This window comes from Protopterus annectens, chromosome 14.part0 (genome assembly GCF_019279795.1).
Source record: "Protopterus annectens isolate FY-2018-M chromosome 14.part0, PAN1.0, whole genome shotgun sequence".
Lineage (NCBI taxonomy): Eukaryota > Metazoa > Chordata > Ceratodontiformes > Protopteridae > Protopterus > Protopterus annectens.
Window position 1 is genome coordinate 859,704,010 of NC_056748.1, and position 19,625 is coordinate 859,723,634.

At 37.7% G+C, this 19,625-nt stretch overlaps 1 protein-coding gene across 2 annotated transcripts in view; it reads right to left on the reverse strand.

Moving 5' to 3' along the window:
• Nucleotides 1-19,625, reverse strand: part of SPOCK2 (SPARC (osteonectin), cwcv and kazal like domains proteoglycan 2) — a 1,197,555-nt gene that overhangs the window by 393,857 nt on the left and 784,073 nt on the right. For both annotated transcript variants that reach the window (XM_044056622.1, XM_044056621.1), the window contains one exon: nt 12,869-12,983. In XM_044056622.1, coding sequence (XP_043912557.1) covers nt 12,869-12,983 — 115 coding nt within the window. The remainder of the gene's footprint in view (nt 1-12,868; nt 12,984-19,625) is intronic.

Sequence of the window (19,625 nt, forward strand, 5' to 3'; positions counted from 1 at the left end):
TAGATAGATAGATAGATAGATAGATAGATAGATAGATAGATAGATAAATAGATAAACAAACAAGTAAATAACTTGAACTGTTGAAAAGGACTGTACCAGAACAGGAAGGAATTGTATAAGTTATGAGGGCATGCTGATAAGTCATAGGGGAGCTGGTTATGTGCTAGGTAGGGAGAAGATGGAACAAAAGTAGCAATGGAGAATTATCAGTGGTTGATATGTGCAGTTTTGTTACTGGAGGTCGTGAGGAGGGAGAGTAGTATTACCCTTTGTGTTAAACAAGGCTAGCTATTTTTAACTGCATTCAAGAGGCACTGCTAATGAAGTTGTAAAGGGTTGTCTCTTGTCCACAATGTCAAAAGTATTTATTTGCCAACTTACTTAGACTTGCTGAGAGTGAAATGGGTCCAGTGGGATCAATGCTCTATCCAAGTTAACAAATTCAAAATAAATTAATCAATCAATAAATAAACTTCTCCTCCTGCTCTGCTTGTCAGACTTCATTTCTATGGGTTCTCTGTATTTCCTCACAATCAGGTTATATGCCTTATTGCAACTTTCATTAAGCAACCGATTAAATAACATTTACCTTTAATAATTTGTCTGTCCTCAGTATGTCTTATTGTTCTTATTATTAACTAGCCAACTGAATAACAGTTAGTTTTAATAATTCTTTTCTCTGTCTTCAGCATACCCAACATTCAATATTGCAGGAGTTGTGACAAATCTATTCCTACTAATCTTTCCAGCTACTGCTCCATTTCTCCCAGCATTCCAGTAATGTTAAGTATATTTAAATGACATAAAAACTCTGGCATACTATTCTACACAAATTGTCAGCAATTATGCTTTATTTGCCATTTATAAACTTGCTATGAATCTAGGTCTATGTATTTTTATCAGTCATCTAATTCAGTGTTTGCAATCTGCCTTTCACTCCATTCCCCATCCAACCTCCTAGATCTGTTTATAAAATACATTCACTGCTTTGTAAAATCTGATCATATGGCATACATTTCCTTTTGCACTAATGCCTTCTTCAGATGTTAACCTATTTATTTTTGACTTTGGGTGGTATTCATATATATCACTGCAGCAGTACAACTCACTGCATAGATAAGTCAACATGCGTTATTCTGCTAAATATGATTCATAGCTCTACTTAATCAGCATGGCATGGGATTTCATTAATGAGCAATATGCATGACTATGAATTGCTTAACTGAGCAGTTTAAACACGTGGTCAGCTAAGCAGCCTAATGTCCTGCAGAAGGAAGTAGTACGGTAGGGTCTTGGAAGACACAGACACCGTCCCTCCCTCTCAAAGGAATGCACACACCCGACACACACATACTCTCATACAACACACACACACACACACACACACACACACACACACACACACACACACACACACACACACACACACACACACACACACACACACACACACATAACCTGTATAGTTTACCTACACCAGTAGCTATCTGATAGGAAGCCTTAGTGGAGCACAACCACTATAGTTCATGGTTCTCACACACAGAAAGATATGCATTCATTGCCAGCACACTCTCTGTTGCTGTCTCCCCATCTATACTACCAGCGTCAGTCAGGGGTCATTTAACACAAACAGATACATATATACATACACTCACAATAAACTGTCATACACATTTAATTACAGTGCCCACATGGGCTATCTCTGTATCCAGATACAAACAGACATACATTTCATTCATACACACTACTAACCTGGATCACCAGTCTGTGCATGATAAAGCAGCACTGTTTTACTCCAAATTCTCCCATAGGAATTCATAGGTACAATGCAGCTAATAACTGCATGCACTTGGGCATTTTGTGCACTGCTCTATATGGATTTTGAGTAGTATGCATCCTGTGAGTCACTACACCATGCCAGTCTTCTGTAAAAACAGTGCACTAGGATGTGTTAAGGCATAACTTAAAATAGGCCACACGCTGAGTGAACCACATTTACATGAAGCTCCTTAAACTCTTAGCACAGTAACTGTGATATTAAACAATGTGAGGCATTTGAATTGGGAACCCAGTACACAAATCCACTGGCACAGCTTTTATTCACTACACAACCTACCTATGAAATCAACCCTTTGCCTTTTTCCTTTCCCATTTCATTGATGAACTAGTCTTAGCTGTTTCTCCATTGATTAGATTACTAGATGACAGAATTCCACTCTTAAAGTACAGCTTTTTAGAGTGCATGAGCCCCTCCCTTATCATATTTGCAGTAAAGGATGTTGTCTCATGAAAGTATTTTCATAGCCAATTTACCTGACTGTAAAAGTATGCATGTGTGTCTGTCTCGACATAAGACAGGTTATTTTGTTTTGTGCAAAAAACACAAATTAACCCACGGGTAAACGAACTACTATCAAAATGCAAATAGAATAAAAACGAACAAATGAAAATGTCAATCCGAAGCACTGTAACCATATAATAAGAACTACAATTTATTACAGGCAAGCGCTTTTCCACACCTAACATAAAAAAGAACATTCCATCACATAAATTATACAAAAGTTTAAATTAAAACATCCAATACAATCACTGACTTTACAATCCATCATATACAATGGCTTCCATACCTAGTACATATCTTCGTAATGACATTATCATCTAGGCAATCCTTAAAGTAACAGTAAAAACATTTACATGTTAACTAAAAACATTTCTGCACAAATGCCTACCTCTACATTTCTTCTAGGTATCCCTCTCGCTTTTAATATTGGTTTAATGGAGACTACCTCATTGAGCCCTGCTCCCTTATCGGCTCTCAGCCGTAATATCCATCGAAGTTCTGCTCCCTCAGTCTTATTTTCTATATTGCCCAACCTAGCAGTCTTCCTAATAACCTCAATAACTCTAAACTTAAAATCATGCTGTTGTGTGGTGTTATTGATATATTTAGCAATAGCACTAGTAGTGCTCCTGTTAAGTACACTATATAGGTGTTCCCTAATGCGTTCCCTTAGCAACTGATCTGTCTTGCCAGTGTAAAATCGCTGGCAACAAAGAGCCAGGTAAACTATATGTTTAGTACCACAATCAGCCTTAACAGTAAATCTATGGGTCCTACCTGTATCGGGATGTATAAAATCATCAGTGCTACTATTTATATAGTCACAAAACCTACACTTTCCAGAGGGAAAGGTACCTTTAACATCAGGTTCTCTGTTGACCTGTTTATCAGGATAGCAAAGCATCCTCTTTACAGAGAGACAGTTCTTGTAACAATAGCTAGGGACTGGTCCAACAACCTTACTGAACTTATCATCCATAGGTAATATGGACCAGTTCCTCTCAAATACCTGTTTAATGCAATTTATATTACTGGTATAGTATAACGGAACCTTGACACCAGCACCATTCGTACCTTTCCTTTTAACCTCAGAAGCACTACTAGTTTCATCTAGTACTAGTTCCGAAAAATATGGTCTTGCCCTTCCTTCCCTCAGTCCATCTACCTGTTTCAAAATATTTACTGTCTCACTTTCCTTATAACCTCTTTCACTAAAACTATTTTTCAGTGCTTTCATTCCCATTCTATACCCTTCCTCTGTGTCATGAACACTAGAAGGATGTTTAACAATGTAGTCAAAGGGCAAGGAATGAGGGTTTCTCGGCTGCGTGACACAGTGGAAGGGTATAGAATGGGAATGGAAGCACTTAAAAATAGTTTTAGTGAAAGAGGTTATAAGGCAAGTGAGACAGTAAATATTTTGAAACGGGTAGATGGACTGAGGGAAGGAAGGGCAAGACCATATTTTTTGGAACTAGTACTAAATGAAGCTAGTAGTGCTTCTGAGGTTAAAAGGAAAGGTATGAATGGTGCTGGCATCAAGATTCCGTTATACTATGCCAGCAATGTAAACTGCATTAAACAGGTATTTGAGATGAACTAGTCCATATTACCTATGGATGATAAGATCAGTAAGGTTGTTGGACCAGTCCCTAGCTGTTGTTACAAGAACTGTCTCTCTGTAAAGAGGATGCTTTGCTATCCCGATAAACAAGTGAACAGAGAACCTGATGTTAAAGGTACCTTTCCCTGTGGAAAGTGTAGGTTTTGTGACTATATAGATAGAAGCACTGATGATTTTATACAGCCCGATACAGGTAGGACCCATATTTTTACTGTTAAGGCTGATTGTGGTACTAAACATATAGTTTACCTGGCTCGATGTCTTTGTTGCCAATGATTTTACGTTGGCAAGACAAATCAGTCACTAAGGGAATGCATTAGGGAACACCAATATAGTGTACATAACAGGAACACTACTAGTGCTATTGCTAAATATATCAATAACACCACACAGCAACATGATTTTAAGTTTAGAGTTATTGAGGTTATTAGGGAGACTGCTAGGTTGGGTAATATAGAAAATAAGACTGAGGGAGCAGAACTTTGATGGATATTACGGCTGAAAGCTGATAAGGGAGCAGGGGTCAATGAGGTAGTCTTCATTAAACCAATATTAAAAGCGAGAGGGATACCTAGATGAAATGTAGAGGTAGGCATTTGTGCAGAAATGTTTTTAGTTAATATGTAAATGTTTTTACTGTTGCTTTAAAAATTGCCTAGATGATGGTGTCATTACTGAGATACGTACTAGGTACGGAAGTCATTGTATATGGTGGATTGTAAAGTAAGTGATTTTATTGGATGTTTTAATTTTGTATAAATGATGTGATGGAATGTTCTTTTTATGTTAGATGGTCTGAAGAAGCCACATCAGTGTGGAAAAGCGCTTGCCTGTAATAAATTGTAGTTCTTATTATATGGTTACCGTGCTTCAGACTGACGTTTTTATTTGTTCATTTTTATTTTGTTTTGTGCTTGCTTTCATGCTACAAAAAATGCTGGGTCACCTCTTCATTATCTCTCTGGAATTTATCACTCACAGTTCTACGTTCTAATTCATAAAGCAAGCCATACCTCGGTAAATAGACTCTCATGCTAAGCTCCCATGGCAATTTCGACGTGATATCTCTAATTATGGTAAAGTCATATGTTGTTCAACATTTATGCATTTTAACTGTAGATTTAATCCAAAAAAGGAATAATATGCAGCTGTAGAAAATAAAGTGTTGGAGGTTGCTTGGACCTTGCAAAAGCTTCAGCTTTACTTATACAGCAGAAAATGTACACTGGTTACAGATCACAATCACTTAATGAAGGTACATAAGATCAGTAGTCAAAACTGTAAGCTTTTCAGATTGAGCTTGGGGTTATAGTTTCATGCCATGCCAGCCCAACACAGGAGTGAGGGGAGTAACACAAACGCAGATGCAATACAGTTGTAACTAAATGAATGCACCATAAACCCAAGCTATGTTTCTTGAGGAAAGCCTCAAGAAAACTTGTTTGAGACATAAAAGCAGTAGAGAGACATGAAAAGATGTAGAAACATTGTAGCTGTTTTCAGCACAAATGCAGCAAAGATGTGAAATGCACAAAACTATGCAAACCCTCTATCTGTTTTTAGTAAAGATGCAGTGATTATGTACAACATGAAAAACTAAACCAAATGATCCCATGATTCCATTGTGACACAACACAGCTTGAGAGAGGATGGCAGTCAATTTGGCCCCCAGATATTCAAAGACTAACAATCAATTGGTAAGTAGAAGTACTGTGAAGAAAATTAAATCATTATAATCTGTGTTAGCATGTCTGGCAGGAGATTTGTGTATATTCTCATATTAACTTGTATTGTATGCCACCATATCTAATTGTGAAAATGTAAATAAGTCATGAAGGTAGAGTTGAGACAGGCTCAACTTATGGATCCTATGTTACAAAGCTTGCAGGAGATGGCTAAGCAGGCACCTGATGCTCAAGGAAGAGGGGAGTCTGTACACTGGAACAAAGGTTTGTTGTATAGAGAATGGACTCCTGGAGGTGGACTAGAAGGTGAAGTAATATGCCAGTTGGTAGTGCCTAGATCTTACCATCTGTCACTATTAGGCACAGCACATGACATTAATTTCTCATGTCATATGGGCATAAGACATACTAAGAGACATATTTTGCAAAATTTTTATTGGCCCTGGATTGTGAGGGATGTGGTAGGATATTGTAGGACTTGTGAACAGTGCCAAAAAATTGGTAAAGCAGCGGACAAGGCTAAGGCTCCATTAATGCCTTTGCCTGTTATCGAAGAGCCATTTCAGAGAGTGGCATGTGGGACCCCTGAGTACTCCAAGTTCTACAGGAATGAAATACATCTTGGTGGTAGTAGACTGTGCCACCAGATATCCTAAGACAGTGACTCTGTTGTCTGTTGAGGTAGAAAAAGTGGGAAATGCTTTGCTAGAAATCTTCAGCAGAGCAGGTTTTCCACAGGAAATACTGACTAATCGAGGTGTCAACTTCATGTCAGATCTGATGACTTTTCTGTGGATGCATTGTGGGGTGAAACATCTAAAGAACACCCCCTACTATCCCCAGACTAATGGTCTTGTGGAGAGGTTAAACTCTACATTGAAGACCATGCTCTAGGCATTTGCAGACCAACATCTTAGGGAGATCTTGGATAGATTATGTAGGGCAGGATTAACCATTAAACCCAGTAAGTGTCAAATAGGTATGGCAGATGTCACTTACTTATGATACAGATTGGGAAGTGGTAAAATTAGGCCTGAATCTGTCAAGGTGGAAGCTATTCAAGAGTGGCCAGTTCCTGTTAATAAGAAACAAGTGAAAGCATTTCTAGGGACAGCAGGGTACTACAGGAAATTTGTGCCCAATTACAGTACCATAGATGCACCCCTTACTGGCCGAACTAGGAAGAATAAACCAGGCAACATAGTGTGGACCACAGATTGTGATCAGGCATTCCATAAACTTAAGGAGATTTTGAGAGGACTCCCTGTGTTACCAAGCCAAGATTACAATAAAGAATTTATTGTACAGGTAGATGCTTCAAATTATGGGGTGAGGGCTGTACTTGGCCAAGTTTCCTCAGAAGGTGAAGAACACCCAGTGGTATATCTGAGCCATAGACTCCAAACTAGAGAAGAGTGTTATGCAGCTGTGGAGAAAGAGTGTTTGGCTACAGTGTGGGCATTGCAAAAGCTGCAGACCTATATTTATGAGAGAAAATTCACTGTGCTGACAGATCATAACCCTTTAACCTGGCTTAATAGGGTCAGTAAGCAAAATGCCAAGTTACTGAGGTGGAGTTTAGGATTGCAAGCATATTATATGACCATACATCATTGCAGTGGGGTTAATAATGCCAATGCAGATGGATTGTCCAGAAGAGGAGTGGGTTAATATTCCCAGGTAGACCCAATTTTCTCCAGTGTCGGTTTTCAAGGGTCACTTGAAAATCATGCTTGAGTCATAAGGGGATTTGGAGAAATGTGAAGAAAATGAAAACACTGTCATCTGTATTACCATGTCCAGCAGGAGATTTATGTATATTCTCAGATCAATTTGTATTGTATGCCAGCATGCCTAATTGTGAAAATGTAAATAAGTTTTTAAAATATTGAGTATCTTCCTGCTTATACAAAATGTTTAAAGAATCTGTCAGTGTTTTGATACATTTCTAATTGCACATGTTTGTGAGGAAGAGTCTAAAGTACAAACTGTGTGTGGAGAATCAGCTGATCAGTAGGTGATGTCATTAGAATGTTCCTGGTTGCTATGTGATTATTTGAACAGCTGATTGACAGGAAAAAAACATTTCTCAAACAGCTGACTGTTATTTTTAAATAAGTTTTTTGAGACTGCTAACCTGGACTATAAAGAGACTGCTGAAGTCAGTTGAAGAGTAGTTAGTGTAGAGCAGCAGTTAGTTGAAACTTACAGTCAGTTACAGTGCTGTGCAGAAGATACCCAGAAAAGGACTCACCAAAACTGTAAGCCTTTCCCTTTGTCTTGCTGTTATGTTTTAGATTAGATCAGGGACATTATTCTCTAGTTAGATTAGGAAAGTTTAGTTATTTAGATAGAGTTTTTCTAAGATGATGGACTTCTATACTACAGTTTAATTTTATATTTCTGGTGATTGAATTCTGGTGTTATTGAAAATTATTGATTTACATTCTTCTAATCATTTTACTTATTATTAAATGTTTTTTATTATTTTACATTGTGGCTGGACAATCACATGTGCTCTTTAGAGATTAGAGAGTGCGTATACCTGTTTGATACTCCCCAGGTCACCTTGAATGCCTGGCTGCTTCTGGTCATAGCTATCATTTATTTTGACATTTAATTTTTAATAATTGATCATCCTTTGAAGGGAGTGTAGACCTGTCTGACTGATGTCAGCGTTTACCATTTATATTGGGAATGGGACACAGCTGGAAATATGAGTCAGGCTTCTAATAAGTGTTTGAGTGTGTGAAATTTAAAGTTATTTTGAATGTGAGTGAGTCATAGGTATTAAACTGGAACACATTGCTCAGAAGTGTATGATAAAGGATTACATTTGGGGTGGAGAGAGTTACGTAGGCCAGCCCCAAAAAAAAGAGCATATTTCTGTTGTGCTCTTAAGGAAAATTGTGGAATTTTATTCTTGTGTGCTCCATGCTCTTGTGTTTTCAGTGATACTCCCACATTGGAGTCAGTAGTGAGGATTGAGGCTCCTTAATTAATGACCCGGGTTTTAAGTTTGGGACGTCTCATTATTGTTGGCAGTCCGGTGGGATATTAGCCAGGCATCACATTTAATTGGCAGCACTGGTGGGATATTAACCGGACATCATAAGTACCATATCAAACAACTGTAGTTACAATAGCAGACAAGAACATTCTGGCACTCTCATGCAACTCACTTGTGGAACAATATCATTTATGTTCATCTGACTCAAGTAGAAATAAGGAGACAAAGGCGTTACTTAAGCTCAAATCATAACTGTTTTTTCTGGTTCTGATGATGCGTTGCTCAGTCACCTAATGCAGAACATCTATTTCAGCAGTAATGATATTTCCCTCTTGAAGGGGAGGTACCTCTGCTGAGCTTTTATGGGGTCACAAAGTATTTGTGGTTGTTTGTGCCAGGCTGTTTGGAAAAGAAAGGGAATTGGTGTTTGGAGACTCAAGTAACAGTCTTTTTTTTGAATATTGACATTTCTTTCAGTTCATTAAAAAATGGCCAAGATTTTGAGATCCCTTCTCATGAAGATGGATTAGGAGAAAAAATATCACCTAGACTTCAACAAAGGACAACAATTTCAAACCTATTGGCTTTGGAATCATCTGATAGAAGAACTGATAAACTTTTAGAGACAGTTAGCTTGCCAACTTCATTGTTTCCTTAACAGTGAATGGAACAGCTAACATACTTTCAAAGAAAGTTGCTGAGGAAGTATAAAAGCAAGACACTGTCCTCCATTTGCTTCAGCTAACTGATCTTCCTATCTTGGACAGTATTTTGGAATTTACAGTCGAAGCCGAACAATGAAAAAATGATCACTTTTATGAGAAGGATGATATTGCCATTCTCAACATGTTCTTGGACAGAGAAGTTATACAGTGTCCAAATCGATCAGAGCTTGACACATGGCTTTCAGTGGCTGTTGAATATTTGAAGTACTTTCCAGATCAGCTGATAGTGGGAATTAATTATCAGTTTTCACAACTTGGGATAGAAGGTGATGTTGATGCATATAAAATGCTGCTATTTGACATGCTAGTAAAATACTACGGTCATGATAAAGATCCTTTATTAAAGTCTGTATTTTGATATTCACTGAGAAATCTCTCATCTTCTGGTGGCTGGGAGAACTGCTAGACACTTGCAGCTGCTCTCTTTGTGTTTAATTACTGCAGCTATATCTAATGGAAGAATTCTGAAGACTGCTACACTTCCTGGAATTTGTGGCTTAGCCGGAAAGCTGCAAGTTTCAAAAACAGTCCGATAATAGGTCAGTGATCTGCAGGATGTTTTCAAAAGAAGTATTGCAGAACAAGTCTCTATCAAAGCCTCGGACTCAGTGTCTCATCATATTTCTTATGGATCAGCACACTGAAGTCTTCAAGAACCCCTCAGGTTTGTTGAAACAGGTTAGAAAGAAGATTTTCTCATTACAAGAAGAAAAAATACAAATATTAATGCAGGTTTAACTTTTATAAATGATAACTCTGAAGGAATATGAAAAACAAGAGGGAAACGGAACAGCAGCTTCAACATCTTATTGTTTGCATTGGCTAGAATCCGTCCGTTCTTGCAATGGACAAGAAGAAACTGCTTAAGGAGTTTCAGAAGCATCATTCTTTCTTATTTCTTCAGTAGTTTACAACTGATTTTTTTTAGTGTACAAAATAATATCACACTGTTGTGCCTTACAGAAGAAGCAAAAGGAATTAAATGACAGGGACATTTGTTTTTCTAGTTTGCTTCTGGAAAAAAGTATTTGCATTCTTAGACGTTTGCTTTATTTTGTTGTTTTCTTATTGTTTGGCACAGTTGATACTGTAGATAAGGGATTGATATAATGGTTAAGGTGTTTTTACCTCACAGACACATGGTACAGGATTTGATTCTCACCTTTGAAAGTGAAATTGGCTGGGTTAGAGAAGCAGAGGCTGATTGGACCATGAGGGGTTTAGCTTTCTGTTCCAGAACTGGGAGTAGTCAAACATAAATCTGATGGTGTAAACAAGCGATGGCAATGAGTTTGGGATAGACTACTCAGGGGCTGTGGAAAAGGATGTGAAGAAGATGCAAAAAGCTAAAATGAGGAGATAGTCAATGTGGCTACATCAAAATATGAGGCACAAATTAGGGCCTACGAGAGGTGGAAAGAAGTGGGTGGGGACATGGACGACAAACATTACAAGGAAGTTAGCAAAATGGCAACAAAACTGATAAAGGCAGCAGAGGTTAAGGTTGAAAGGGAATTAACAGAAGTGATCAAGAAGTCAAGCAAGTACTACTTCAGTACATAGCAGGAGGACAGAAGGGAGGGAAAGAAATGGTTAGACTAAACAACGAAGGGCATGAAGCCATACAAGACTGAGAACAAGCAGAGGTACTGAATGAGTACTTTGCTTTAGACTTCACAAAAGCAATCAATGTGAAGTTACTGTCAAAGAAAGGCAAGGCAGAATGGGGAGAGCACTGGACAGACATTAGAACCAAGAGACAGGAGGTTCAGAGGGAAATTAGTGCTTTTACAGAGGATGACACACAAGGACCAGATATGCTGTCTCCCAAAGTCTTCAGAAATCTTCAGTGTTTTGGCAGACCTCCTGATAGAGATTTACAGCAGAACACTGGGTAACAAAGAAGTGTCTCAGGTGACTGGAAGACAGCAATTGTGGAATCCTCATGGGGGAGGAGAGCAGAAAGATTCAAGGGAATGATACAGCTGTTAATTTAACAACATGGCAAGGAAAGTCATACATATGAGTCTGAGTTGTAGGCTACTAGCATTTCTAGAGGACAACAACCAGCATTATCTCATTACTAGAAGGCGATTCCAGTCAACTCTTAGTCCCTTTTTTGAACTTGACATAGAAAAACTGGAAGTCATAGGGTACTGGGACTTCAGGAAGGTGTCTAACTCTGTTTCACATGGCAGGCTTGAAACAAAATTAGGAGAAGGACCAAGGCTGAAGAACTGGATAACTGCATTATAGAATGGCAAAACACAGATGTTTGTAATGACAATGCCAAGATTTAATGAAAATGACTAGTAGATTACATCTGGGTTTGCCCTGGGTCCAGTACTTTCCAGTTTGTTTGTCTTAGATATATCTAATTGAACTTAGAATAGGATCAACCACTTTGCTGATGGCATAAAGACAGGCACAGCAGCGGGGAACATGGCATAATTTCAAAAGGCTGAACAAATGAGCAGAAAAGTAGAAGCTGAGGTTCAGTATAAGCACATGAAAAGTATTGCACTTGGGCCATGGGAAAACCTGGTGTGAAGTATCAGTTGAGAGGAGCAGAACTGTAGGCAACAATGTGAGAACACTGTGAGAAAAGGATTTGGTAGTGTTGATCAGAGCTGGGCTTGGAACACTGGGAGCAAAGTGAGAGGACAGGGGCAGTAAGAGTAGATTCTCGAAGCAAAGACGTAATGCTTGTATTCATCATGGCCTTGTTAAAACCACACCTTGAGTATGGCATGCAGTTCTGGAGACCATATACAGAAAAGGATATCAGGCTCTTAGAAGGAATTCAGAGGAAAGATACCAGGAAATCCATGGGACTAGATGTTAGATGAGATACCCCTATTTTCATATGAAACTAGTAGAGATTTTGGGAAATTATACTGTTGCACAAGATTATATCAGGGACGAGTGAAGGGATCATTCTGAAGAAAATACATGGAAAGAGGGGGCACCGTTATCAGATTGTAAGGACTAATGATTCCCTGGATCTCTGAAAGTACTTTTTCATGGAGAGCTTGCGGTCCAATTGAATGTACAACCATAAATGATACTGGTGAAGGGATCCACAGAGGCATTTAAGAATGCATGGGACAAGTGGAATATGAGTGAGAGGAAGGGAAGAATGGAGGGGAGCCTAGAAAGACTTATCGTCTCCTTCTGCAGTCAAGCTAATGTTATATAAACCAAATATATTTTTATCTAATCTCCCCCCACTGGTGGCAGTATATAGGAAAACAACATTTGAGAGAGTGGTGGCAGGTTACTCCTGGAAAGGGTGGTCACCAACATACAGTCTCCTCATTCACTACCTTTTGTTTGCAGGTGTATCCTGCTCCAGGTACAGTTTCATGCACTTTATCAACACTAAGCTAATACTGCCTCCTAGCCACAAAGAGAAGGTTTCTGCTATAGTAAATACAGAGCTGCTGGAAAAAAAAATCTGTTCAGCTATGCCTCATGGCTTACCTGTGTTCCAGCTTCTTGCGGCTAACACATATGGCTCTCTGATAACCCTGGGCTATGCACACTTTATGTCGACTGCATTTTACTTTCTGGCAAGGGTCCTTGGTAGTGTCAAGAGCTGTTAGGAAGAGAGAAAGACACATAAACAGTATTTAAGTGTTGGTTGCTTTATGCAGAAACTTTGTATGACATTTCAGATGAAGAAATTTGGAAATTTTAAAGACAGACAATGTTTTAAACCTCTGGACATTACTAGTACTATTTACAATGTATTTATTTTATATATCTATATATATATATATATATATATATATATATATATATATATATATATATATATATATTTATCTCCTGTCTTTGCTGGTTTCTGAAAGAATCAGTTGTAAACACATTATGTTGTAATGTGTTAGAGCTAAAGACTCTTCTTCTTTCGGCTGCTCCCATTAGGGGTCATCACAGCGGATCATCTGTTTCCATTTCTTCCTGCCCTCTGCATCTTGCTCTGTCACACCATCTACCTGCATGTCCTCTCTCACCACATCCATAAACCTTATCTTAGGCCTTCCTCTTTTTCTCTTACTTGACAGCTTCATCCTTAGCATCCTTCTCCTAATATACCCATCAGCCAGCTCTCTCCCTTTACTAGTCAAACTGCCAACATTCAAAGTTTCTACCTTCACTTCCACACTCCTAGCCTTCCTCCTCTCCTCCTGCCTTCCCCCTCTTCTTCTCATTCTCCTTTGGCTAACAGTAGCCCAGTTTCCACCAGCACCCTGTTGGCTAAAGATTCTTTAGGAAAACAGCAATTGTTTTTAATGAAATACCTATTCTTTATAGATATAGAAAAAAATAGTACATGTCCGATTATCAAAGTACTGTACAGAGTTTCAGCATATTAAACAATAGGGGTCAGATTCCAAAACAGTTGCTCTCAGTGTAAATAATTTACTGTGGTGTAAGGCCCATCTATAAGCTGACTTACTAAGGAGGCCAAATTCCAAAAGACCTGCTCTCAGCTTAAGGGGTCATTTACACTAAGAGCAAGTTTTTTTGAATCGGGCCCTAAATTAGAAAATCTAAACAGAATTAACTTTTTAAAATAATTTTATTTTTGTTTCTTTCTTTCTTTCTTTGTTAATCAGATGAGACCAACTAAGTACAAGCTTGTGTTTTCAGGGGTGATCCAGGAATGATAATTTGATATAAGTGAATTCCTTTGAATTGTATAATTCCTAAGAGAAGACAGTGGGAATCAGATCTTAGACTACAGAACAAAGCTAGTTGTCAGCTCATAGCTTTAATCCTCTTTATTATAATTACTAATATCAGAATATTAGCAATGGAGAAGAAAACACTGATGTATTCTCTGAGTTAACAGGTCTGCATAGTAATTACATGGGAAAAAAAGATCAGGAAAACGAACACTTCAGTATTGCACCCTCTCTTTATGGTATTTGTTTTTGTTGCAAATTTTGTAGAAGGAAATTATGGCAAAGCCAATTATCCTCAGTGGTGACTTTATGACTTCATTTATTTTGTGGCTTTGGTTTATTAGCAATGTTCACAACAAATCGTCACTGTTTATGAAGGAATTAAAAAAAAAAAAAATCAGACTTACTATATTTTAAACACAACAATGGACTGACCTTGCTGAAAAACATTTTGTTAGAATGAAACATCGTTTTGTATTTTATTCTCCATGAAAGTACTCTGCTACTATACTAAAATGTCATATAGTTTACTATTATAAAACCCTTAAGGAAAAGCTGAATCATCGGACTTCTAAACTGCATATATTTCCATATCGCCATGCAATTAATTTTCATTAACTTTCAAAGGTATAAGCAGATGATTTTTTTGTTTTGTTTTCACACTTGATATTGAGAGTTTTAACTATTGCTGGGAATCTCATTTTGCTTATAAAAATCCCATAAGCGTAGAGCATTGTCTTAGCAATAACCATGATGTGCAATAAACTTTTAACTTTCACACTACACATATCGGATTTGTAAATCATTAAGGAAGGCAACTGCAAGAAGGTGTGAAATTTCAGATTTTAACTCCCTAAACTGTTAAAACTCTAATCTGGCCTTCTCAGTTTCACTAGTGCCTAAATGTAAAGAGATGATGGCATTTTTTTCCTTATATGGAAGGAGCCATAGTATTGTAAGTGGGAAAGTTCAGAGAGAGGGCCTGCATACATTAAATGTAATGGGTACATTTGTGACAGTTGTGGAGCACAAAAAACACTAATTGTGAATGAAGTCAGACTCATTGTAGATGACACTGTCATTTTCTTGGTTTAAGAACTAAGAAGATGATTATATTAAGCAAAGGTGTTCAGGGTGCTATGAAGGGTTTGGGTATGTAACTGTGTTTGTGTGTTTGTGTGTGTGTGTGTGTGTGTGTGTGTGTGTGTGTGTGTGTGTGTGTGTGTGGGGGGGGGCATATCCCATGTATATATATATATATATATATATATATATATATATATATATATATATATATATATATATACAGTTTTTAATTCAAGTGTTTTTGCATTTCTAACGTGCCTAATCATGACTTGAAACAATGCAGGGAAAACGCTAGTTACTGATTCAGATAAAATTGTACAGTTTAGTTGCAGAACTGATATGTAACTACATGGCTAACCGTTAGCTAATGCATAATATATATGCAAATGAGTCACACTCCATGAGTAATGTGCTAACACAATTCAGAGAGCGTTATAGTGTGAATCAAGGTTGTCGACAGACACATTCTGCTGGAGTACTTCCACAGTGTTTGTAGCACTGCTCTAGCAAAATGGTTTTCTGTACTGCACTGAGTGCACATTTATTTATTTGTCTTTGTTTACCTTGAAAGTCCAACTGGGTGATACCCATTTTCAGAAGAGGCCAGGGGAGAAAAGCTCCATTTGCGTACTTTGCATTATACTAAGTTTCAGTTAAAAAGAGTATTTACATTTCAAGTTACATTTACACATTCTAAGATTTTACAGAGGTGGAAGTTACTAAAGAGAAAGCCCATGTGTAGCTTAGCAAATTGTACAGGTAGCAGTTATGTACAAAAATTGTTTAGTCATTTCAATGAGAGGTTGAGTATATTCTGTTTAAGGAGAGAATTTGGAGAGTATCATACAGTGCATGTGCAGGACCAGGACTGGTTAAGATGCTGCTTAAGCAGTGTCTTAAAACTACTGAATTTGTCTGAGAGTTTTATTTATGTGGGGATACTATTCCAGAGTTTAGCAATGTATTTGGAGCAGAATGAGTCTCCTGCAACATTATTTTAGTTATTTGTTAGTAAAGAATCCATTGATCCTATAAAGGGAGCCTAGTTCTGGTGTGTAGATTTAATAGTGTGCAGTATATGCTGGTCATATTTGAGACTGTGAACTATTATAACACCTAGAAGTTTACTATGAGTTACAGTTTCAATAATAGTATTATTTACTGACTTTATGGAAAAACTTGCTTTTGATTTTGGCAACTTTTTGACCTAAAAAGCATTACCTTACTTTTCTTGGGGTTGAGTACAAGTTTGATTCTTTGAGCTAGGTTTCTATAGAGGAGAAAGATTTTTGGGTAATGTCTTGGAGCTTATTTATTGTTGAGGCCGCACATATTAATGTTGAGTTGTCTGCATACTGAACTAAACTAGCATGGTGAGTGGAGGTGTGGAGGTCATTAAAAAATATATTAAATAGGACAGGACTCAGAATAGAGCCCTGAGGGACACCTGTAGACACCTGAAAGGATGAGTAGGTTTGTTGCCATTTAACGGCTTGTTGCCTTCCAGATAGGTAACTAAGGAACCACAAGGAGTATTGTGAAAGTCCTTTTGAGGAAAGTTGAACAAGAAGTTGCGGGTGCAAGACAGTATCAAATGCCTTTGACGAGTCTAAAGTCTAAGAACATAGTGGACACAAGCAGACCGTTGTTTCTATGTTAGTTTATTATATTGGTAAAATGTAGTACTGCAGTAGTGGTGCTGTACTGGGGCCTAAAGCCATGTTGTGTTTCTGAGAGCAGGTTATTTGAGGTTAGTTATTGCATCAGCTGCATACAAATGCATTTCTTTAATATTTTGGAGAGTGTGGTCTGTAGTGATTACACTTGGGAGATGTGCTGCCTTTGTGCAGTGGTATGATGTAGGATTTTTTTCCAAAGTGATGGAATGTATTTTTCTGCTATGGATCTATTAGTTAGTATGGACACAGGGAAGGCTATGACTTCTGTGGCCATTTTTATGTAGTCTGATAGTAGTTGGTCTACAGCTACAGAAGTAGTTTTTAGTTTAAGGATCAACCTCCTCATGAGCGAGGTAGGTGTTAGGCTAAAACTGAAGAGCTGTGGGTGGTTTTAACTAGACAAGGGTAGAGTGAGGGGGCAGATGTATTAGTGCCTAAGAGAAATAATATTGATTGCATAAAGTAGGAATTAAACTGTGTGGGGATAGATCTGTCATATTGTCTGGTTTTGGAGAGGGAGGGGTGATCTTGTCAGGGTGAAATAGTTTATTTAGTGATGAACAAAAACCTTTGGGTTGTTTTTATGTTTGCCTTGTAGGTTGGTATAGTATCTTTGCTTATCCTGCCTGACATGGGGTTTTGCAAGATTTATAAGATGTCTAACTTGCTGGAAGGCATTTTACGTTCTATTTTTATACCAGTTTTCCCAGGTTTATACCTTTTTGTCAGGATGTTTTTCTTTTGTCAGCCATGGTGCGAGGTTGGACTTTACTCTTTTATTAACTACTGGAGCTAGATGATTTAAGGTCTGTAAGAATACATTATTAAAGTGTTCTACAGCATTACCTAGAGGCATTGTTCTAATTACATTCCAGTTATATATTTTTTAGTGTTGCATTGAAAATATCTTTGCTGAAACTGTTGTGTTTCGTATTTGATTATAGATAATATGTTTATCTAGTTTATGGTGAGTTCTAACAGTATATGTTGGTATGTGGCACCTATGCTATCTGAGAAGCAGCCTACTTTTGTCAGTTTGTCTGGTTTGTTTCTAAGAATCCAGTCTAATGTTGAGTGCGTCCCTGAAATGTTATTGATTCTAGTAGGTGTGGTTATTAATTGTCTGACGTTGAACAAGTTAATGGATTCCATGGGGGTAGTGGAATTTGAGTTGCCAGTCTATATTAAGTCTCCATGTATTATAGTTTCATGGTTAATTTGTTGGGATATCCAATATAGGATGCTTTCAGCAGTGTCAGTGTTATTCCCTGGTGGTATATAAAATGCTCTTAAACATATATTTTTCCTAGTGTTGATTCACCATTGTTAAATGTATGTATTTCCTGTGGAAGCAGGGTTGCCAGATTTCCAGACCCCCAGGTAGGGACAAAAAAAAAAAAGAAGGTCTCTCACGACAAGTGAAGACCAAAAAAAAAAAAAAAAAAAAAAAAAAAAAAAAACTGAAAACCAAAAAAAAAAAAAAGGTCTTTAATACACAGTTCCACGTTAAAGAACTGAGCTCACTCAGGAACTCTGCACTAAACACAGAGCTTCTCGTGTTTAATGCATTGCAGTTTCGCATTCAACACAAGTAGCTCCGTGTTTATTTTGATTGGCCTGTATACGGCATATGGGCCAATCAAAATCGCTAAACAAACTCTCTTTAATCACCGGAACACAAGCTCTGTGTTTAGCAATTTTGATTGGCCCATTATGCCAGGTATACGGGACAATCAAAACAAACAAAGCGGAGGCTGGGATTTAAACCGGCAGGGCGGGACTCGGGATCAGGCTGCTGATCTCTGACAACCCTGTGTGGAAGTAAGATGATGGTTAAAGAATTTTTATAGATGATTGCTACACCACCTGCACACTTTTTTTGTCTGTCATGTCTGAGTATATTGTATTCTGGGGAGGGGGTGATCTCATTATCGTTTATTTATTTATTTTTTTAACCAGGTGTCAGTAGCTATGCCTACATCAGGAGTATATGTGGCAAGGTAGGCATGTATGTAATAGATTTTATTGCACATACATCTTAGTTTCATATTTAGTAAGGTGAATGTGGGTTCTGTTTTTTGCTGAGATGTATTAGGTGACTGATTTATTTTGGAGTTGGAAGTGATGGTTGTAGGAACAGTGGGACCTTTGTTGGGGTGAATATCTCTGCTATTTTTTTTTAATTGATATTTTACAGAGGGAAGAGTGTGGTCAGTTATATTTTGGTCTTGGTTTGGTATTTGATCGTAAATTTGGATACTTAATTTTGAAATTTTATAGATAAATAAATCAGATATGGTTTGTTTGAAGAGATAGGGTGTTATGGAGAAAGGCAGGCTGGGTAGATGCTGATATTCTTTGTGAGGACTGGTTGAAGTCCTAAGTATTTGAAGGAGGTATATATGATAATTGGTGATGAAGGGTAGTAGAGTGAGGAGGAATAGTTAAATAATCTGACTTAGGGGCATTTTATTTAAACTTGGGTTTTATCTTTGTTGTAAATAAGGATTAGAAAATGTTAGGAGGATACTGGGTTGGCTGTTGAGATGTAATTTGATAGTTACAGGAGGCAAGGATTAAGACAGTTAATTAGTTAATTTAAGACAAATATCGATGCCCATGCCACCCTCCAACGCAGACACACATTGCACATACAAAGCTCTATGTACATGTGTGTGTGTGTGTGTGTGTGTGTGTGTGTGTGTGTGTGTGTGTGTGTGTGTGTGTGCATATATATATATATATATATATATATATATATATATATGTATGCATGTATGTATA